This window comes from Dreissena polymorpha, chromosome 9, assembly GCF_020536995.1.
Source record: "Dreissena polymorpha isolate Duluth1 chromosome 9, UMN_Dpol_1.0, whole genome shotgun sequence".
Lineage (NCBI taxonomy): Eukaryota > Metazoa > Mollusca > Bivalvia > Myida > Dreissenidae > Dreissena > Dreissena polymorpha.
The window spans coordinates 66,467,487-66,492,074 of NC_068363.1; the positions used below are offsets into that span (position 1 = coordinate 66,467,487).

A 24,588-nucleotide genomic window follows, 5' to 3' on the forward strand; every position below is an offset into this window, starting at 1 on the left:
ATTTTAGAAATTCAGCAGACAACATTTTAGCAGATGACAAATTTCCCAGCATGCAAAGGGTTAACAAAATAAAATTTGCCTGAAAATTCCATTGAACATCAGATCGCCTTCATTACTGAAAGGCATTATTCCCATACAAGACTTTTTTCTTGAAATTGAAAAATATTGTGCACATTGTGCAGCCATGGTCTCTAACCTAATTAAATGGACTGGTCCAATTTCAAGGCTGTACCATATCTTGGTCAAAGGAATGGGCCAATCTGTGTTAGGCATGGAGAAGCGAACACCATACTGCTTGAAATCTTCACTGGGTTCAATCTCTGAAATAGAAATATTGTCTTTGTTTAGTATGATTTTATTATTCTACATCATAATTATTTTACCATGCTTTGTTGATGAACATGCAAGTATTCAAAATAGTACCAGAACACCCATGTCTTTTGTGTGTGTTTATTTTATGCCTTATGGGAAAAATCAGGTTTGAAATATGTATGTTACATTTTAAAAATATTTCAAAAACCATCTCAACAAAAAGTACGTTAAAGATAAACTTAATTCCAAATACAAACTTCAATACCAGCAAAATAACAGCAAACATTGACAAAATTAATGAAACAAAACTTTCCAAGAGATGGATATCTATTGCAAAATTAGAAAAATGTTTTAGGTATTTGATTGGAAGAGCAATTTTAAGATTTATTCAGCATTGTTTTCATCAAATTGCCACATATAAATAGGATCTGACAAAAGTTGTCATTTTATGAAAGGAATTCAAGAATTTTGTTGGTTAGCAAGAGTTTAGTGCAATTAATAGACACGTTCAATGAATAAGTTACAAACTAGCAAAGTTCATCTGATCTTTTCTGTCACATTCTCATAAACAAAACATTTGTTGCAGGAGTACAGGTTTTGAGGGATCTTTTCTGTCACATTCTCATAAACAAAACATTTGTTGCAGGAGTACAGGTTTTGAGGGAATGTGTAACATGTTAACTGCACAGGCCCATTGATTAGCTCTTAAAATGGTCATTCATTGACTTCCCTTCTTTACATGTTACCTTATACAAATTGACTGCTGCAAGCGATTAGAGAACATAAGCAATCACTTTAAATAACCCAACTCCTTCATTGAAAGCTTAATAAAAGTTGAGGAGCATATTGATATATATATCATTATAAAACCATTGTAATTACAGGAGTTTCTCAATACAAGTAATGCTTTTACCATAAAAGAAGTCATATCACATGATTTAATATGCACAATGACGAGTATTTTAATGCATTCACAGCAGTTTATATTCAGTAAGTCTGAATGCCAATTCTTTAATGAAGTACATTTTTAATTCTATTCTATTCATCTTTAAACAAATAGCATTATGTTTTAATATAAAATTTGTAAATGCTTTTAATTATGGTATAACACAGAAATAACACATATAATACATTTTTTGTATAAAATGATAACAATGCTGATGTGGTTCTCAATAACATATTTTGTGAAGTTCGATGTAAAAAAGTAAAACTACTTAATTGAATTTATTAATTAAATATTATAGAATTTGAACATTTACTGGTTATATAGTCAAAAGAGTTCTAAAATGTATTACAAAATGTATATATATATTTTTTTTTATTCCACCAATATTTTACATGGTGACATGAGGCCAATATGACAGTAGAACTCAAGACCAATTGTTACCATGGTTTCCAGGTGCAGTCATGTAAGGTACATGGGAAGCAATCTCCTCGATCTGTCGCATGAAAATGTCACCCACCTTAAAACAGTAATGCAAACATTGTAGACACAGTATTCAGCTTATTTTTTTTTACTATGTATGGTCAACAAATCATGAGAAACAATGCATTAAAATAAAAGTTGTATGTTGAAAAGTGTAGGAGAATGACTCTGAACAATTTTGCCTCAATGAACAGATGTCCATGGTGCTCCCAGTTTACCCACTCGTACTGCATAGCAGTGGGTACAAACATACTACAAAACAAGAAATGTGTTTGTCAGAAACACTATGTCTCCGTTTGCGCCGCTTTGAAGCTATATATTTGACCTTTGACCTTGAAGGATGACCTTGACCTTTCACCACTCAAAATGTGCAGCTCCATGAGATACACATGCATGCCAGATATCAAGTTGCTATCTTCAATATTGCAAAAGTCATTGCAAAATGTTAAAGTTTGACCAAACAAACCAACCAACCAACCAACAAACCAACAGACAGGGCAAAAACAATATGTCCCCCATTATAGTGGTGGGGGACATAAAAACTGCATGTTCATATACTCCGATGATTGTGTTCTCTATTGACGATGCCCATTTTACTTTACATTAAAAATGACTTATATACAAGGGTCTGCTGCTCACATGAGCTATAACAAAATTAAATACACATGGAAGAAAAATAAGAATATGAAATATCAATGATCAACAACTATGACTAAAAGTGTTAGATATTTCATGATGCTAGTAATAGCAAAAAGACCATATGAGCCCCTGTTCTGGGGAAAATGGACTTAATGCGTGTGAATAAAGTGTCATACCAGATTAGCAGCACAGACAAATCAGCGACTACACTTTTATGGAATTTTCTTTAAAAGGAAGTCTCTTCTTAACAAAAATCAAATCTAGGCGAAAAGTATTACCCCTGATTAGCCTGTGCTGACTGCAAAGGCTAATCTGGGACAACATTTTACGCACATGCATTAAGCCCAGTTTTCCCAGAATGAGGCTCATATGACAATATGTCATGATATGTGTCTTGTTCTGACAAAACTGGGCATAATGCATGTGCGTAAGGTGCCGTCCCAGATAAGCCTGTGCAGTCCGCACAGGCTAATCAGGGACGACACTTTCTGCCTAAACTTGATTTTCGGTAAGGAGGGACTTCCTTGAAACTTAAAATACCATTAAAGCGGAAAGTGTTGTCCCTGATTAGCCTGTGCGGACTGAACAGGCTAATCTGGGTCGACACTTTACGCACATAAATTAAGCCCAGTTTTCTCAGAACAAGACACATATGATTCATGGTTACATGGACACATGCTGCATCACACAGCAACAGCTGCCGCCTGATGAAAAAAACTGCTATTATGCATGACATGAGATTATAAAAAGTTCAATACATAATGTTCTTTCTTTTTTCAGTGACACAAGTAAAACGGAAATATGTGGAGTTCACTTATTATACTTTTCCCTTTGTACTAGATGGGCTTCAGATTTCGGTGATAATGTTTTTATGGTTTTAAAATAAATAACAAATCTATGTGATGAATATCATGAAAATATATCATAAATCTATATTGGGTATTTATGAATGAGTCATCCTGATGTTTCATCAACAGAAACTTGATCTGCAATCTGTTTCTTGTCAAGTGACATTTGGCACGAAATCTTGAAATCCCACTTACAAACTTATGTTAAGGTGATAAAAGAAATCATGTTTTAATTTCCAACATATTATTTTTTTAGAAGGAAAAAGTGCTTAAAAATTCAAGCAGTCAAATCCTAATGTATGGATATTAACAACTGATCACACATCTGACTTCATTCAAAAGGATGCAAAGTCCGAGGGTAGTGAACAAACAGAGCTGTTTAGAATACAGAACTTTGCCACACAGAATGAATAATACATTCTACAATGCCACAAGGGTTATTAAAAAATAATAAAGCAGCCTTTTTTCTCAGTTTTTAACATTTCCTCGGACAATTTGAGCTGTGTCGTGCAAAAATGGGTCTTATGTCATATACATTCAGCTTAACTGGGATCCAGACCAGCTTGCCCAATTGCATGGTATGTCCTGGCCAGACTGCGCAGATGCACTGGCTGGTCTAGGGCCGTATTCCAGTAGCTTCTTAAGTTTTCACTTAAGTTAAAGAAATTTCTTAAATAAATTTCTTAAGTTAAATTTGAAATGTCAAATACAAATCATGAGACGCTTAGTATTTCTCTTTAAGAAATTCCTATAAGAGTTAAAGGAAGTTAACTTAATTTTAAATATATGAGAAAAAATACACAGAGTAAAGAAATTTATTAAGTTTATGAAGCTACCAGAATTTAACTTAAGTGAAATTTTATGTTTAAAGAAAAAATGGCGGAGATAAGAAAAAATATTGCACAATATTTCAACTTAAGTTATTTTTTAACTTAAGAAGCAACTGGAATACAGTCCCTGGAGCTACACTGGCATAAGACCAATATTTGCATGAAGAGGGTCATTTAACATTAAGGAACATTGTTATAGGGATCAAACGAAAAAGGAACTAAATCCAATTCAATAAATTGATCACATAAATGTGTATCTTACATTTTCTCCCATATATTGCCCATCAGGAACGCTGTCATACAAGTTGTATCCAAAGTCACCAATGTGCAGCACAGCATCATATTTCCCATGCATCGCTTCCTGTGCCAGTAAGGCCAAACTCTTGGAGTGGATGCCTAGGTCTCCATATATCAAGAACTCAGGGGACCAGGACTGAAACAAACAAGTTTTTTGTTTGGATTTGTTGAGAGTTTTCAATCATATGACTGCAGTCTGTTAACCTGCACACTCTTTCCTGGGAACACTGGTTTACCAGTATGTACATACATGTATACGCCAATAAGTGAGAACTGCCTTACAAGATTTAGAGGTGGTGGAAATGATATGCTAAAAGAAATGATTAAATAACCCGTACACACACACGTTATGTAGCTGGCCAAGAATTGAACTCCTGATCCTCAGCTTTGTAATCCAGCACTTAACAAATTGAGCTATCCAGAAATAAAGAGCTCTTAATAAAATAGTTATGACTCCTTGAGGGTAAAAGAATCAATTTGTGGTGAAGATCATATTAAAAGTATCAGCTAATAGACAAATTTCTAATAATTCAAGGGCCATAACTTAGCAATTCCTGGTGTGATATAGCTGGTAGTTTAGCTAGCCAAAGAAATTATATGCATATATGATACTGCAAGTTACATGTACAACTTTGTCTATATTAAGTGGTTCCTGCAAGCAAGTGGGCATGTTTCAAATTTGTATCAAAAACGGACACAAACATCCTAAAATCAGTGAAAGAAATGCACTTATATTTCATACAAATCATTTTCCAATCTGAACTCCATTCCTTTGGGGAGATATAACTTGTCATCATTCTAGGAACTGTGGAGGTCCTAATGTCATAATACAAATACAATTATCTGTATAAGAACAGCTCTAGGTCATGTCTGGCATTCCTTGAAGCAACCCTTGGATGAATATATTTCCTAACATATTAGTTTGTTTTAACCTGCCGGATGCTTGTGTAAAAATTTGGTTAGAGTAAGTCAATTATGGACTGAGAGACTGCGATATCACATTCTTTTGCAAAAGCATCATTAACAAGACATAGGGAAAAGAAGACCCTCATTCCACATTTGTCCCCAAATACTGCTTATGTCAAAAGCTAGCTGTTTATAGCCAATTTACCTTTGACCTATAAGTGTGACCTTTACCTTTGAGGTACTGAAACAGTCAATACACTAACACGTATTCTCCTCTTGGTTGCATTGGTGGTGAGTAATCATAACAACAGCTGTCAGAGGACAGCCATCATGGGGAAATTGTTCATATTCAATAATTTATTAGACGATCTTTCAAAAATAAAAAAAGGAAACCAAAATTAAATTATTTTTTTTTGGGGGGGGGGGGGGGTAGGGGGGTTGAGAGGGAGGGTATAATGTGGGGTACGTAAGCCATCATGGGGAAATTGTTCATATTCAATAATTTATTAGACGATCTTTCAAAAATAAAAAAAGGAAAACAAAATATTTTTTTGGGGGGGGGTGGTAGGGGGGTTGAGAGGGGGGTATAATGTGGGGTACGTAAGCCATCATGGGGAAATTGTTCATATTCAATAATTTATTAGACAATCTTTCAAAAATACAAAAAAGGAAAACAAATTTATTTATTTTTTTTGGGGGGGGGGGGTAGGGGGGTTGAGAGGGGGGTATAATGTGGGGTGTGGTCATTTATTAATTAGACGATCTTTCAAAACAAAAAGGATTACAAAAAAAAAATTGGGAGGGGGGGTGGGGGGGGTGAGAGGGGGTATAATGTGGTGTGTGGTCATTTATCAGATGATCTATCAAAAATTTAAAAAAAAAAGGAAAAAAATAATTTTGGGGTGGGGTGGGGTTGGGGGCAGGGATTCTGGGTTGGGGCGTGGAGTTTTGTTTGGGTGGAATCCATTGTGGTATTCAGGTAAGTGTTGTTTTGTCAAAGTATTAATAGAATCTGATCATAAATAAAGAAGTTATGAGAATTTAAGCAAAATGTTCAATTATCTAAGTATAAAGGGGCCATAATTCTGTCAAAATGCTTGATACAGTTGTCTGCTCTTGTTTATAGGTTGGGGTCATGTTGGTAAACAAGTATGCAAAATATGAAAGCAATATGTCAAGGGACACGGGAAATATTTGGGGTAGTACGCAAACTTTAACATAGATTTATCAATAATATGCATATTCTAAGTATAAAAGGGGCAATAATTCTGTCAAAATGCTTGATACAGTTGTCTGCTCTTGTTTGTAGGTTGGGGTCATGATGGTAAACAAGTATGCAAAATATAAAAGCAATATGTCAAGGGACACAGGAAATATTTGGGGTAGTACTCAAACTTTAACATAGATCTATCAATAATATGCATATTCTAAGTATAAAGGGGGCCATTATTCTGTCAAAATGCTTGATACAGTTGCCTGCTCTTGTTTATAGGTTGGGGTCATGATGGTAAACAAGTATGCAAAATATGAAAGCAATATGTCAAGGGACATTGAAAATATATGGGGTAGTACGAAAACTTTAACATTTGCACGGAAACGGAAACGCCGACTCCGGGGTGAGTAGGATAGCTCCACTATATATATTTCATATATAATAGTCGAGCTAAAACTTGCATGATAAATGACAAAGTTTTAGCTCAGACACACTGGTAATTGGCTAGATTTGACCTTTGATATTTTGTTTCCTTGTGGTGATAATTGGTGGTAAAATATTAAGAAATGGCGTAATGAATGACAAATGTACAATCCAGCCTGTTCTGGCCTGTAAATACTGAGCATGACCTTGACTTTTGAGATAGCAATACCAGTTTTAAGGGGATACTTTGTTTTATAATATATTGCATTTGTGCCCAGTTTTATCATATCCTTCAATATATAACAAAGTAATGCCTAAGACGGTAACTTCAAGCTGTTTGACTTAAAGCCAGATTTGACCTTTTACCTCTAAGTGTGACCTTGACCTTTGAGGCATGGAGATGGGTGTAACATGTGACATATCATTTAATGATTGTTAACATTAGTACCAATTTATTTAAAAAGAATGAAACAATTATTCAATAAATGGCAAAGTTATGGCTGAAACAGGATATTTGAAATTTGCACGCTAAGTTAGACCTTAACCTTTGAGCTAGAGTGACGGGTGTTATATGCACACCTCCTCTTGTGATTGTGGATATAAGTGCCAAGTTATAATATGCAAATCTGGCAACATTTGGCAAAGATATGGCTGAGAAAGGTAACTTAGCACACTTACAAAGAGACAGAAAGAAACATTGACCGACAGTGAGAGTGCTATATGGCGCCTTTTTCAAAAGGGGGCGTAGAAACAAGAAACAAGTTTTATGAACTCAACAATTTTTCATAGGACACAATTGTCCCTACAAAGCTTTTGTCTGATCACACTATTTATGTGTGAAAAAAATAGGTGTGTTAGTTCACACAATGGTTAATATGTTTGTAAAGTTTCAGTCCTATAGCAACACTATTTTTGTGAAACGCGCGAAAAAAAAGGTTATTTTCAAAACAGGCCATAACTCCAGTTAGGTAGACAATATAGTAATCAATATAGGATGTTTATAACATAAAATGCTGGTTAATATGTTAGCAAAGTATATTCTTTTAACATAAATACTTAAGGAAGGATTGATGGACAAGGAGGGGATAAATATCATCCCTCTTAACCTGGGGTCATAACCATTCACATAAAATATTTATCTTCAGAAACTAGTTTTTATACCAGTAATTCTCATACTCAATAGAAAATGCAAACCTACCGGACCAGCAGGTGGCGTCTTGAAGTATAATGGCTCATTGGTGACATCGTTACTGGCAGGCATGTAGTAGTATGTCTTACCAGGCTCCAAGTTCTGTAGCATATGTAAACACTATGTACTTGTCAATTCGTCAAGTATAGAACATTTTGTTTCTACTAGAAATGTGTCTGACACTGATATGCCCACAATGCATAATTGGACACAGACATATCCATACAAAATTATCGTCTACAAGTTCAGGTGTAAAATGTTGAGCAAAATCCCAAAAGAAGTAAGAGGAATTGAACAAACACAATTTTGAACTAAATATTCTGTAGTGCACACATAAAGGGCAATTATTCTGCTAAAAAAATGTTTTAGCCTAAAAATTTTTGTGATTCTTAACAATCATCATTTTTACATAAGGAAATTAAACAGTAAAAATTTAACAAAGATCAATCCACTTGTATAAGAAGAGATGAAAACAGTACACAAGTTTAAAGCTCAATATTCCACAGTGGAATAACAGACAACGGGCTATAATTCTGCCAAAACTAGTGGAAGCTACACATTTCTTTCCTTTTACCATCATCTTCATATTGAAGTCATTCAAGTGTGAAAGCTTGAGCGAGATCCACCCAGAAATTAAGACATTGCATGAGAAAACCATATGATTGGCAGTTAGAAAATAGTATATGTAGATGGGTTTTTTTGTTAAATTTATGTTGCTGTTTTTATTTTTGATAGTTCATTACAAAATAATGTTTGCAAAGTTTATTTTGTTTACGAAAACTGTCATTTTGGGCAAACATGGATAGTTTACATCATTTCTCAATGTCGGTACTTTTAGCTGAACATATTTTAAAATGGATAAATGGACAATAATTCTATGGCACTTGTTCCAAAGCGTACCATGCCTTTTTTCCTTTCCATGAAACCATTAATGCAAACAATTATGTGACAATTTATAAATTACCAAAATTATGCATGTATTCAACAGAGATTAAGGACATGGCATTTACCATACAGATGATGTGACATTGCCCTTTAAATCCCTGACAACATTGAACAGATGTACATTTGTGCAGGAAAATGATTGCCATAATGGTTATGCCATTAATTCCCAGATCTTTAAAAGGTTACAGTTTATAATTAACCAACAAAACATTTCCTTTGTCAGAAAACAGTGAAAAGACTTTTAATTGCTTTTCTGCTATGTTGAACATTTACATAAATAACAACAAAACTTAGTAAAGATCTTCTTAATCCTTTTGGAAAACCCCTCACAATTATTTTGTTTACAAGAGAGGTGCTGTAGTCCTGAAATATTTCATGTTTTGTAGTGAGAGGATGAATTTGGTACATTTTCCGAAATAAATGATAAAATATTCATATAGCTTATACTTTGTATTGGCATAAAGTTATGTGTATGATATCTGCAGTCAAAGCTTTCAAACAATACTTATCTAGAACCTTTAATAGTTTTTAACATGTTACAATTTCAAGTATTGATTCAGAACAATGCATTCAGTTGCTAAGCAACACTGCATATTTATTTTAATTTCAGGATATAATTGCATATCATTATTTATTCTACCAGACAAGAGACTTTACACTTTATTACAGAAAACATGTGAAACAAGAAATACATATATTTTCCAAAGTCATTGCATCAACATTTTGTTGTAAATTGGTTTTAAAAGACCTTATATATAAATTACATGCACTCACTGAGTCCAAGCTACAATACCACAACTTTTTTTTAATTTAGCCCTTGGTAATACCAATCCGGGGCCCTCAATCCATTTAGGGGAAGCGGGTCGCTACCCTCATGAGGGGGAATATTTTTTTTTGCGGTGTTTCCCTTTTTGGGGGATTTTTTTTCTTACTCTCTCATTATTACATATGTACATGTTTGCACTACATTTGTATATTCATTTCTTTTTTCATAATTAAATATGTTTGACAAGATTAAATTGAAATAGAATTGAGATATAATAATCATGAGACACATCTTTAAAAAAAAATATATATATATTTTTTTTTAATCAGGGGGAATTTTTACCCCCAAAGGAGGAAAAAGTATACTTTTCAGGTGGCCATGGCTATCATTTGTTCATTATTGCAAAATGACTGAATCACAATTCAGATTTAATAACTTACATTCAAAAGTGCCCTGTATATGTATTTTGGCGCTTTCGTTGGCTCGAGGTACGAGAGGGTCTCTTTAGTAGCGTGCACTTTTTCTGTCATATCCCAGGGCCCGGAGCCATACCACACCTGGGACTCACACTGCCCTGGGGTTGTCCACATCACCACCATCTCCGTCAAGCTGTTTCCATAGGCAATGTGCACCTGCTCTGGTTTGCATTGTACTGCAAGTGTTAAGAGTAGTCTATAATATAAGGAAAGTAAAATACAAGTACTTTGATATCTTTAAGTGAAAAGTTTTATTTTCACTTGTATTTACAGTTCTCAGAAACACACCTATTAAGTGGCTTGATGTAGGCATCAGGATTAAGGTACACAACACCATTGAAGTGTTATTTTCATAAGAAAGGGATCAGTATTATTCATTTTATAACGTAAATGCTTCAAAAATGTGTACCGGTAAGTAAAGCATTAAAATACTAAATATATTTTAAATTGTGAAACAGCCGAAATCCTAAATGAAAAAAGAAACCATTCAAGTTAAGCCATATAGTTAAATCTCAAGTGTCTCTAAAAGGTTACATATCATTACATAATTTTCATACACCACATTATATTATTTCACAGATATCTAATAGGCTTAGTGATTTGGGCTGTACAACAGCTGTCATCAAACAACAAGGTGCTGCCTGCATCATCTGTTGTCAGTCCCAGCCGGTATCACCAATATCAGATCCGCGAAAAACCCTAGGGCCCAGTTGCAGCATGTACATGAAACTAGTACCGGTAGCTCTATCAACTAGTGTGACAGCTTGAGCTACAAACTTTTCTTTTCTCCCCTCAGGGAAGGAGACCAATATAAATGTATTTAAGAGAATAATTTGAACAATCTTGTTCATCTGTGATGTTAGGCAATCAATATATTGGTGTAAAAGCGCAAGCTTTGAATTGACCAGTAAAAGTTGTGACCCTAGTTTCAATAATTGTTTTATTTTTTAATGTTTGTGTATATGTATGTTCCTGTTCTGTATTGGCAATTAGTCACTAGACTTTAATAGACTTCTACTGGAGTTAAAGGGGCCTTTTCACAGATTTTGAAGTTTGTAATTAAATGCTTTATATTGATAAATGTAAACATTTGATCTAAGAAGCTCCAGTAAAAAATCAAGAATAAAATTTTTAAAAAGAGAAAAAAGTTAACCTCAGCAGGGCTCGAACCAGTGACCCCTGGAGTCCTGGAGTAAAAACCAATTAGACCGCTCGGCCATCCTGCCAAGTATGTATGACAAACGTAATTATCCCCACGCTTTTTGAAAAAAAGGTGGGGATATTGTGGTTATCTCCGCCGTCCGTCCGTCCGTCCGTCCGTCCGTCTGTCCGTCCGTCCGTCTGTCTGTCCGTCCGTCCTGGCCACTATCTCCTCCTACACTAAAAGCACTAGAACCTTGAAACTTACACACATGGTAGCTATGAGGATATGTGCGACCCTGCACTATTTGGAATTTTGATCTGACCCCTGGGTCAAAAGTTATAGCGGTTGGGGTGGGGCCGCGTCAGAAATTATCACTCATTTTTTTAGGTTATTTTACATTTACTTCTTTATTTCTACACCGATTCACTTCAAATTGATACTGGACCTCTCTTATGACAATACGGTCAATCTCAACCATGCATGGCCCCATTCCCAACCCTGGGGCGCCCCACCCACATAGGCCACACCCACCAAAAATTTCCATTTACTATAATTTTTTCATTTCTACACGGATTCACTTCAAATTGATACTGAACTTTTGTTATGACATTAGGGTCAATCTCAACTATGCATGGCCCCAATCCCAACCCTGGGGCGCCCGCCCACATAGGCCACATCCACCAAAAATTCCATTTACTATAATTTTTTCATTTCTACACGGATTCACTTCAAATTGATACTGAACTTCTCTTATGACATTAGGGTCAATCTCAACTATGCATGGCCCCATAACCAACCCTGGGGCCCCGCCCACATAGACCACACCCACCCAAAATTGCCTTTACTATAATATCTTCATTTCTACACCGATTCACTTCAAATTGATACTGAACTTTTGTTATGACATTAGGGTCAATCTCAACTATGCATGGCCCCAATCCCAACCCTGGGGCGCCCGCCCACATAGGCCACACCCACCAAAAAATTCCATTTACTATAATTTTTTCATTTCTACACCGATTCACTTCAAATTGATACTGAACCTCTCTTATGACAATACGGTCAATCTCAACTATGCATGGCCTCATTACCAACCCTGGGGCCCCGCCCACATAGACCACACCCGCCCAAAATTGCCTTTTACTATAATTTCTTCATTTCTACACCGATTCACTTCAAATTGATACTGAACTTCTCTTATGACAATACGGTCAATCTCAACTATGCATGGCACAATTACCAACCCTGGGGCGCCCTGCCCACATATGTCACACCCACCCAAAATTGCCTTTTACTATAACTTCTTCATTTCTACACCAATTCACTTCTAGTTGATGATGAACTTCTCTTATGACAATACGGTCAATCTCAGCTATGCATGGCCCCATTACCAACCCTGGGGCACACCTAGGTCAAACATTCGGCGTGGGGATACGCGTCGGCCTCTGCCGCGCCATTTCTAGTTTATACTTTATATAAGCAATATTCTTAGTTTAACAAAATTAAACTACAACAACAGAACTGTCCAAATTATTAAATCATTTCACGTTGCAACGCTTTATAATTTTCAGGTTTTTGAATCGTCAAAAGATGCATATAATGGATATATTAGAGCATGGTAAATGTTCAGTTTTACTGTTTCCTCACAAATATCATAACTAAAACAAAAATGTGCGAATCTGAAACAACTTTTTTCAATTTTGTCAATTTGCCAAAACGTGAAAAGGCCCCTTTAAGAAGAATTTCTATACTAAGAATGTCTCAGGAGTTTCATTTTTCTTGTATATAATTCATTAAAAATGTATAAAAAGTAAAAAAAGTATCCGTGACTGTGAACATTACTGTTGTTAGTCTTTTTCAATGCCCAAAAATGTATTAAATATGTCATGTGGATCCATCGATGTAACATCTGAGGACTTTCTAAAGGGTAGGCATCATTATAAAGGCAATTCTTACGATGCAAAACAAAATAGCCATAATGAATAGGATAGATAGACAGACATATCTAACAAGAAACCGTCGGAGACGGGTGATGCTCCCCAAAGTTGTTTTTTTCACAATATTGCACTATATATTCAGATAAAAGGAACCATAGGGCACAGTAGTTGGGGGGGGGGGACATGAATTTTTTTTTAGAAAATTTCAAAGGGCCATAACTCTGTGAAAAATTATCCGACCAGAACCCGCTGATAATATGCACATCTCCTCTTGGTAGTGAAGCTTCCCATAAAGTTTCATTGAATTCCCGTCATTAGTTGCTGAGAAATAGCCCGGACAAAAATTGTGCTCAGACGGACAGACGCACACACTGACAGACGCACACACGGACAGACAAAGCGGCGACTATCCCCCAAAATAAATTTTGGGGGAGCATAAAAACATGATTAAAATCTAGAAAAAGCACACTCAGTGTGTCACTTGTTGGAGTGGTTCAATGGATTTAACTTATATTTACAGTGCGATGATTAAAACTACTTATTAAACATGCATATAGTACCAGTCACTTGATAATACAATTACGATTACTATCTATTTACAAATGACAAAGAATTTACTACATTTAAAGGATTTATTATTTTCTTGATAAGGTATCATTCTTTAAAATCATTTTTTTTCTAACAAGGTTAAAAGCTTCATATTGAAAACCTAAACCTATTACTATTAATATATTTATTGCAATCAAATAAAAAGAAACTTTGTTTGAATATTATGTCCCAATCATTTACATCAAATGATGTGCAACACATGTTTATCACAGTGCTTTCCACAGGATTTTTTGTAGACGCTTCTGGTCGTCGGGAGAAGGGGTGTACACAGAGTAGCCTTCTCTGTACGTTATTTTGTTGACATCATTAAGTGTGTTATGACTCTTCAAGAAAAAAGCTATTAAGTCACCGATAACAATATTTGTTTGATTGTTTTAACACTTTCACTCACACAACATATGCACAATCCCGACTTGATCAATTCCTTTATGCATCCGTATCAATTTTACTATCAATTACTGCATAATTCCTTCTTTTACCGTCGCTATTCTTTACCCAATAATATCGTATTATGTATATTCCATTTTTAAAAGCAAATTCTGGTAAATATTGAGTATAAAAGTACTCAAGAATTTCATTAACACAAACATTCGCCTTTATTTCTAAATGACAAATGAATTATGGCATATGGGACTATTTAAAGATGAAATAATGTCCAATTGGAGCAGATGTTTTCCAACTGAATGCACTTATATCGCCTGACATGCTGCTGGCGTTTTTAAACAATAAATACACCAACACTTTTCACGAGACGTTGTACATGTCTGCATAGTTTTCGCGTGCTTTTTATTGAGACAAAGGAACAGCAGAAATAGATGAAGCACTGTTTATTTGAAGCTAGAATTTGTTTGTGTCACGTTTACATTAAAATTTGGAAGCGTGTTTTGGATAACAAATTCAATTATGCTTCTACAAGCATTCGACAAAACATTTTAGTTGTGTGTAATGAATTGAACTTCAATTTATTTAAATGCTTTACGAGTTGAATAAACGATTTGACCATATTATGCATGCAATGCACAATTTGCATGAGCGTTATACCCGCTTTCCATCATCAAACAAGGGCTGTTTGTAATACATGCATGCCCCCCATATGGGCTGTCCGTTGTAGTGGCAGCCATTGTGTGAATACATTTTCTGTCACTGTGATCTTAAAATCAATGTCATGATCCTACGCAAAAGCTTTCTTGAGTTATCATCCGGAAACAATTTTACTGTTTTTGGTCACCATGACCTTGACCTTTGACCTAGTGACCTGAAAATCAATATGGGTCATCTGCGAGTCATGATCAATGTACCTATGAAGTTTCATGATCCTAGGCGTAAGCGTTCTTGAGTTATCATTCGGAAACCATTTTACTATTTCGGGTCATCATGACCTTGACCTTTGACCTAGTGACCTGAAAATCAATAGGGGTCATCTGCCAGCCATTATCAATCTACCTACGAAGTTTCATGATCCTAGGCATAAGCATTCTTGAGTTATCATCCGAAAACCATTTTACTATTACGGGTCACTGTGACCTTGACCTTTGACCTAGTGACCTGAAAATCAATAGGGGTCATCTGCGAGTCATGATCAATGTACCTATGAAGTTTCATGATCCTAGACCCAAGCTTCTTGAGTTATCATCCGGAAACCACCTGGTGGACGGACCGACAGACCAACCTACCAACATGTGCAAAGCAATATACCCCCTCTTCTTCGAAGGGGGGCATAAAAATACTCTCAGAATATGATATGAACAGTTATGTTTGAGAAAGTTGCCAAAAAAATTATGTCTGTTCCAAGTTTGATGTCTTATTCATTATTCACATAATAAAGTGTTTGTTGGTTGAAAATCATATGGCATGATTTGGGAATTTCATAAGCAACAATTGTATCCAAGTGTTTAGGCTGCTTGACTAAACAGTAAACAGTTAAATCTAAAATTTTATGCCATTAATAATTATTTGAATACAAGTGCAAATTAAGTTAAAGCAAAAGTGTCACTGTGCGTGTGTGTGTGAAGTTGGGTATAGGGAACAGACATAATCAACAACTGCATAAGTTGTGTGGGACAAAATACTAAATCTAAATTTGTCACAGATGAGAGGACAAATGAACATGTATTAGCAAAGTATAGCAAGATTAAGTACAGCATTTAATGTTTTATTGTAATTTTTACCCAGAAGGCATTTAGAGTTAGTCACGGCCCAGTAGACATTTATTGTTTGTCATGATGATAAAAACACAAAAATCCCATGGGTCAAAATTACCTTTAAATGCTTCCCTTATCATGCATAATGGTAATTTCTGTTATTATTGTTCTTCCATCACTTTCAGATTACTTTTCATGCATGCCATAGTGGCCACATATATGGTGGCATTATTTACAATATAAACATAACCATGTGCTGTTTTCAAATTGTCACTTTATACAGTCACCAGTGGACACTTTCCAGATGGCACATCAATGGCCATGATTAGTGTAGAGATGGAAATTAGTGGTTGCCGGTGAGCCCGGGGCCAGTACATTTTGGCCTGGGCAACTCAAATTCAAAAGTTAGTAGTCTGGCTGGGCAACTTGCTTTTTAAGCTTGGAACAATTCAGTGCATTTTAGTTTGTTTTTTTTTACTCCTATAAATATCAGGTGGATTTAATTATTTGGACTAAGTGCATTTTAACATTTAATGCAATTGGCGACTGTGAGTTTATAATTAGTTAAAATTTTAGTTTTATTTATTAATCAAAGCCAATCAACTGGTTTAACTCAGACTTATGTTAGGACATAATACACAGAAAGTTTTTTAATTAAGCAATGTTGTTGTTTACTTATCTTTTATTTTATTTAAAGAAATTCTTATATACACATGACCATACATGTACATCATACTGGGCTCGTTAGTCTTTAGCTGGGCAACCAAAATACTAAAAATGGTTGCCCGTGTTGGCAAACAATTGTAAAACATAAGTTTCCATCCCTGTAAGTGTCTTATGAGTCACTTTATAGTTAACATTTTAAACACAAAATTATGAGTGAGAGCTTTGATTGTCATATTTATCAGTATTAAACATATATTGTATTTAATACAAAGCAATATGTCATTGTATCAGTTAACATTCATTGTATTTAATACAAAGCAATATGTCATTGTATCAGTTAACATTCATTGTATTTAATACAAAGCAAAATGTCATTGTATCAGTTAACATTCATTGTATTTAATACAAAGCAATATGTCATTGTATCAGTTAACATTCATTGTATTTAATACAAAGCAATCAGGGTTTTTTTTGGCCCAATTTTATAGCCGAAATTCGGCTATGTTCCAAATCCCAAAAAGTATACTTTTTCCCAAAATGTGGCAAAAAATTCCCAATTTCCAAAAAAAAAAAAAAAAATTTTTTAATTTTTTTTTAGAATGAAGTCTAATGGGAATTTTATCTCAATTTCAATTTAATTATATCTAACAAAGTATCATATGTTTTTGTTCTTTTAATTTGAATGATTATAAAGAGTTATATCAAATTAAGTATTTCCCTAATCAGTGGACTTTTCATGTGGAAAAAAGGCTAATGAATTTATTTTCCCAATTTCATGAAAATGCCGATAAAATTCCCAATTCCAAAGCCATGGGCTATCTTCCCAAAAAGTGGAGAAAAAAAACCTGGCAATATGTCATTGTATCAGTTAACATTCATTGTATTTAATACAAAGCAATATGTCATTGTATCAGTTAACATTCATTGTATTCAATACAAAGAAATATGTCATTATTTTCCATAAAGCTTCTGGCTTTCACATGTATAATTTAGCATATCGTTCCGACGATATTTCTAATCGATCGCGATTTAAAGCATAAAAACAAATCGAGTATACCTCACTCCAACCGGAAGCGCTCTTCAATGGGAAGTCATAATTGTTTCGGCGATCTACAAGGTAGGCACGATTTTTTAGTGCTTTTTTCACACACGTGTTTTAACTTAGAATATTTTGTGTTTAGTATACAGAAAAGGGCTCACAAGGACGCTGTCCTTGTTTATAAATATTTATTTATAGGCAAGTATTCTTATATTTGTTCATAATTGGTAAAAATGAGCTCTGTTGAGAACGATGTTCTCGACTTATCGGATGTGAACGGAGACTCGGAGTTTTCCGGTTTCGAATCTGGTGATATCGTTGATACACCATATGTTGCTTCTATGGTTGAGGTTTCCACCGTGACTACTAAAGAGAAACGTGGAAAAAGTCCTGTTAAGGGAAAAAAGAAAGTTAAGTCCGTTGTCAAAAAGGCCTCAAAACCAGTTAGTCGTAATCAGACACCTACAAACAAGTCAAAAAAGTTGCCATTATCTTCTATTGACATAAATCAGCTCTCAAAGGAAGATATTGTAAAATTAAGACAAAAACTGGGTATTCCAGATGTTGACCCCCACTATTATGATACATTTGATGAATATTCTTATCAAGAGGTGGATCGGCCAAATTTACATGTGCAAATAAATTCAGAGGATGTTTCAGACACTGAAACTCCAGGACCTTTTAGGTCTAAGAATATTGAAGAAGAACTGTTTGGCTCAGTTACTTCTGAGGATGAAAATTGGCAGCCTCCTAAATTGAAGGCTTTAGAAACGGACAAACCCATTGCTAAATCTTTAGCAAAATTGATTAATGTGGCATGCACTTCTCAGTGCGATATAGAGGAAATTGCAAAGAAATATAAGATTCCTGAAAATGTTGATATGGCTGGACCACCACTTGTTAATCCTGAAATCTGGAAAATATTAGATAAAAGAGTGCACACACAAGACAGAGGTTTGGCTGAAATTCAGAATATTGTTGCCACAGCCATGGTACCAGTAATCAAATTAGCTGAAAATCTGAAATCGGCTGCATTAAATCAGGGAACAAAAACCCTTTTGTCGGACACACTTACATTGCTTGGTCAAGTACAGTACAATATTTCAGTAAAGAGGCGCTACAGCATTCGTCCTCATTTGAAAAAGAAATACTTTGGACTGTGTAATATATCAATGCCTATTACAAAGAATCTGTTTGGCGATGATGTGTCCAAGGAAATTAAATCATGTGACTCGATGGCATATATTGCTAAGGATTCCCAGTATGGGTCCTACAAACCATGGCGGGGACGTGGAACCAACAGACCATTTCGCAGAGGATATTCTGGGAATTATAGATTCCAGCCATATCCTGTACAGAGAGGAAATTTCTCAAGACCTTTCAGGGCCAGAGCAGGCCGGGTAGGAGCTACTTCAGCTTACCCAAACGACAAGTAGATTCCTCGGTCGGTAAACTTAAAAATTGTTTTGAAAGTTGGGAAAAACTAACCAATGACCCATGGATACTAGATGTTGTCAATGGTTATTCCATTGAATTTTACAAACAGCCTGTTCAGAAAAAACTTCCAAATAGTATTAAATTTAATAATGAACAGCGAATTATAATAGATACTGAAATTAAAAAATTATTGGAAATAGGTGCCATAAAGGTATCCATATCAGAACCAAATGAGTTCATATCAAATATATTCATTGTACCAAAACCTGGTGGTAAATTTAGACCAGTAATTAATCTTAAAGCCTTGAATGAGTTTGTAACATACCATCATTTCAAACAAGAAACATTTAATGTTGTTTTGGATTTATTACAAGAAAATGATTTCATGACATCAGTAGACATGGAACAAGCATATTATTCTATACCAATTCATAAAGAAAGCCAGAAATATCTTAAATTTTATTGGAACGAAGTGTTGTACTCGTTCAGTTGTCTTCCGTTCGGATTGGCATCTGCCCCATATATTTTTACAAAAATTTTAAAACCAGTGTATTCCTATTTTCGACAGTTAGGCATACGCTGTTCATACTACATTGATGATTCGTTGAATATGAACCTGAATCAAGCTGTTTGTAAGGCTAACACACTAACAATGATTGACACTTTGCAGAAATTAGGTTATACCATTAACCATTCAAAATCGGTTCTGATCCCTACACAAAGGATGGTCTTTTTTTGATTTATTATTGACAGTGTTCAATTCATGGTTTTCCTCACAGAAGAAAAGTTACAAAAGATTATTTTGTACGCTCGAAATATTTATAGTAAAAATACAATTATTGTACGAGAATTGGCGTCATTTATAGGATTGATTATTAATGCATTTTATGCAGTTTTTGAGGCACCCCTACATTATAGGACTTTGGAAAGAAACAAAATTCTCGGTTTGAATTCTAGTACAGATTTTAATCAAAAGATGATTTTATCTGATGAAAGTAAAATGGAACTTTTGTGGTGGATAGAGAATATAAGATTAAAAAATGGAAAACGGATTCGTCCTTTTTCGATTCAGTCGAGATGTCGGACTGACGCATCTAAGCAAGGATGGGGTTGTGAAGAGTTAGACACTGAAAGATATTCTAACGGCAGATGGAATCCTGAAGAATCTGCTCTAGGCCACGACTTTTTTTTTTATTGGTTTACAAAAATTATTTTGAAAATGGTCCATCGGGCGGTCGAAAAAAAAAAAAAAAAAAAAACATTGGAAAAATAAGTTTATACTAATAACATCAGAACAAAGACATCATATCTTTTATAACCTTAACACAGAGACGAAAAATCAAATTATGCAATGAAACACATCTATATCTTCAAATGAAATGAGTCACCTAAAAGCACCTTTTGTAACATCAGGCAATTTTAAACACTCCATTAAATGCCATGCGTTCTTCTCCCATTAAAACGAAAAACTGCGCTTCATTTCCGTCATTCGATGCGCACCATTACGCAATGCGATGCCCGTTGCATAAATCTTATATAAGATAAACTACTCATGCACAAAGTATGTGTTTGCTCTTATTGTACTTAATGGCATCGTCCATGAAAAAAAATCGAGGTAGATCGATCCCCGCGTCGTCACGGTAATTTTTGTTAAAGTTGTTGTTGTCATGAAAACTCGTTGATTTACAACGCAAAACGTCTTATTTGAACTGACGCGAATTAATACAATCATATTTGTCAACTTGGCTTTTGCTTTATTTTGATAATTTAATCCAAAGTTTAATGTTAGCAAGTGTTTTTACTGGTATTGTAAACAAGGAGCCAGTTAAAGTCTTCCGAAAATGTGCAGTCTGTGTGAATTGACAGTTTGACGTCATCAAAGGAAAGCCGCTTGCTGTCTGAAGCAATAAATCGACATATTTCGCGCCGACAAAATTGGCTTCCTTTGTCTAGCAATCAACATGCCGAACCAATCGTGCGTTTGTTTCTCAATTGCAATCCTCCAATTTAATAATAGCACGTGCATAGCTCCGCCTTCGAATCTTTTGCAGAGAATGGAGGCGGAGTTTAACGGTTAATTGAGCTAGTATTTTACGCAAGTTGAGTTCCGATTTGCCGAAATTACTCGGCCCTAAGCATTAAATCGACAAATACATTTATCAATGATTTTCCGAGATATACCGCTTTGTTCCGATTTCCAAACTTTCTGTACAGTTCCTATAAACTATGGCGGACTTGTTAACAAAATTCCTAAACACATATATCGTAAATAATGGCAGTGTTTTATTGGATTATTTATACTAATTATCAAATTGCAAGGTAATACTTTTTTATCTACTATAATATCGGGTTTGTTTAATATAATAAACATGTTAAACAATATAGTTGCGTCACAGACTCGGAAATAAATTTTGATGCGGTCGACATTTTACTGATGCTGATTTTCCTATTGTCTGTAATTAAATAAATTTTGAGAAGTGCCCATAAAAGGACTGGTACATACTGTGTCACATTGAAAAATATCCCGATCTCTGTAATATATGTGAACCAATCGTTGATTGTACTTACTTGATTTTATTCGTAACCGTACTCAAACCGGATCGTTTTTTTTTTCTCGTTTCGCTCGTTTTTCAGTGCGGTCGGGAATAAAATATATAAAAAAAAGACGATTTTCCGATTTTATTTTTTTTCCCATTTTCCAAAAATTAGGGTCGGCGGTTTTGTAAACCAAGAAATATAAAAGTCGTGGCCCTATCAATTAATTATTTAGAATTACTTGCAATTTTCTATGCTTTACAATCATTGTATGTTCATCATTGTAATGTTCACATAGAAATACAATCTGATAACATATCAGCAATAAAATATATTAATGACATGGGTGGCATGACATCAATTTCTATGGATTTGTTAGCCAAAGATATTTGGCAATGGGGTATTGAAAGGAAAATATATTTGTCTGCTATTCATGTCCCAGGTGTTTTAAATACAGCTGATTTTTATTCAAGAAATTTTTCTGATGCAACAGAATGGATGTTAAAAGCAGATATTTTTTGTAGAATTACTTCTCAGTTTTTTGTACCTAAAATAGATCTTTTTGCATCCAGAATTAACAAGCAGATAGATAGATTTGTCTCTTGGTTTCCAGAACCTGGATCAACATATACTAATGCATTTAGTATTTGTTGGAAAACTGAAGTTCCATATATTTTCCCCCCATTTAATCTTATGGGGAAAGTAATCAATAAAATCAAAACTGATAAAGTAGAGAAAGCTATAGTAGTTTTTCCTATATGGAGGTCTCAAACATGGTTTTCTATGATGATGACTATTCTATCTGATTTTCCTGTCAGGCTACCAAAACACAGGGACTTGCTCACCCTGCCACACAACGGACAGGAGCATCCGTTAGCAAAGAAGATCATCATGGGCGCAGCAGTCTTATCCGGAAATCACTTGAGAGTCAAGGACTTTTACCAGAAACTGCAAACACTATCATCCAGTCATGGAGACCTGGTACTAGGAAGCAATATGACCTGGCGTGGAAACGATGGTATTTTTGGTGTTTACGAAGGAAAGTTAATCCCCTTATTACGACTGAAATTAAAGTAGTTGATTATCTTTATTATTTAAAGTATAATAATAAATCTTACTCAGTTCTTAACACACACAAATCAATGCTTCTACAGACATTACCTTTTTTCGGAAATTCTTGGTGTCAGAATTGTTTCTTAGTGAAGCGATACCTTAAAGGTTGTTTTCATAGTAAGCCACCTGTACCGCGTTATAGATTCACGTGGGATGTATCAGTTGTTTTAAAATATTTAATGTCTCTTTATCCTTTGAATAATCTGACATTGAAAATGTTGACATTGAAATTGGTAGCACTGATTGCACTGGCTACAGCTCCAAGAGCACAGACTTTAGTTTCTATGAATGTTAATAACTTGTATAAGGAACAACAGGCAGTTGTGTTTACATTTCCTAAACTATTGAAAACGACTAAAATGGGTGATGCATTTGTGCTTAAAATAGATCATTATGACAAAGAAGAATTATGTGTTATGCATACTGTTTTACATTATCTTAGAGTTACTAAAACGATTAGGAAATCGTCACAGTTTTTTATATCATATAAAACTTTTCAGCCAGTTTCCTCTAGCACCATTGCTAGATGGTTGAAAGATGTGTTGACTATGTCGGGTGTCAATTCTGAAATCTTTAAGGCACATTCGTATAGAAGTGCATCCACCTCGGCTGCATTTAGTAGAGGATGTAGTTTAAAAAATATATTGGACACTGCAGACTGGAAGTCGGATAAAAACTTTCGAAAATTTTATCTTCGAAAGGCTTTAACAAATGAAAATGTCTCATTCTCCCAAGCTGTTTTGAGTTCTCATGTTGATTAGACACAATATTTCTTATGGACATGGTCTTTTGTGTTGTTCAAATATCAAATATGTTTGATACATAATGCTTTTGAATTTGTTATACATTTTATAACAGATATGGTGCATTTATATAAGAGTGGAAGACAATACTTATTTGGAATTGATATTTGTTACACTTTTTATTTTTTGTGTTGTATTATATATCATTCTATGGAAAGAATGGTTTTGTTGCTTTTTAAAGATGCTAAATTATACATGTGAAAGCCAGAAGGCTTTATGGAAAATAATGACCCCTCATCCAAGCTTTAGTGATGGATGAAGGGGCATTATTGGAAATAAAGCCTGAGGCTGAGCATGTATATTCCCATCCCATTTGAACATTATATATTTTGTTTAAAAAGGAATCAATGGATTTCCCACCCTTTATGAAGTAATGCAACAAAACATTCTTTTTACTGTAAATTATGACTTCCCATTGAAGAGCGCTTCCGGTTGGAGTGAGGTATACTCGATTTGTTTTTATGCTTTAAATCGCGATCGATTAGAAATATCGTCGGAACGATATGCTAAATTATACATGCTCAGCCTCAGGCTTTATTTCCAATAATGCCCCTTCATCCATCACTAAAGCTTGGATGAGGGGTCATTGTATCAGTTAACATTCATTGTATTTAATACAAAGCAATATGTCATTGTATCAGATAACATTTAATTTAACCAGCATTAAATATAAACATGCAAATACATTATATTTCCCTCTCAAAGCATCAACATAATAATTTAAGTATTTAATTCAGTTTCATATATTATGGTAGTTACAAAAAAAAAATCAAGTAGGAAACTGACGTTTAAAAAACAAAATGTTTAAAATAATAACATATTGGATATGATCTATTGTGCTTTCAATCCAATATTCCCATGGTACCAAATGGGGTTGGCCATCATTCAAAGTTT

At 34.7% G+C, this 24,588-nt stretch overlaps 2 protein-coding genes across 2 annotated transcripts in view; both read right to left on the minus strand.

Moving 5' to 3' along the window:
- The window catches only part of LOC127844484 (uncharacterized), a 276,328-nt gene that overhangs the window by 139,855 nt on the left and 111,885 nt on the right, over positions 1-24,588 (minus strand). The window lies entirely within an intron of this gene.
- The window catches only part of LOC127844462 (acid phosphatase type 7-like), a 38,457-nt gene that overhangs the window by 10,231 nt on the left and 3,638 nt on the right, over positions 1-24,588 (minus strand). The window contains exons 2-6 of the mRNA XM_052374703.1: positions 10,235-10,446; positions 8,093-8,185; positions 4,318-4,488; positions 1,700-1,775; positions 197-320 (exon numbers count right to left, since the gene is read on the minus strand). Coding sequence (XP_052230663.1) covers positions 197-320; positions 1,700-1,775; positions 4,318-4,488; positions 8,093-8,185; positions 10,235-10,446 — 676 coding nt within the window. The remainder of the gene's footprint in view (positions 1-196; positions 321-1,699; positions 1,776-4,317; positions 4,489-8,092; positions 8,186-10,234; positions 10,447-24,588) is intronic.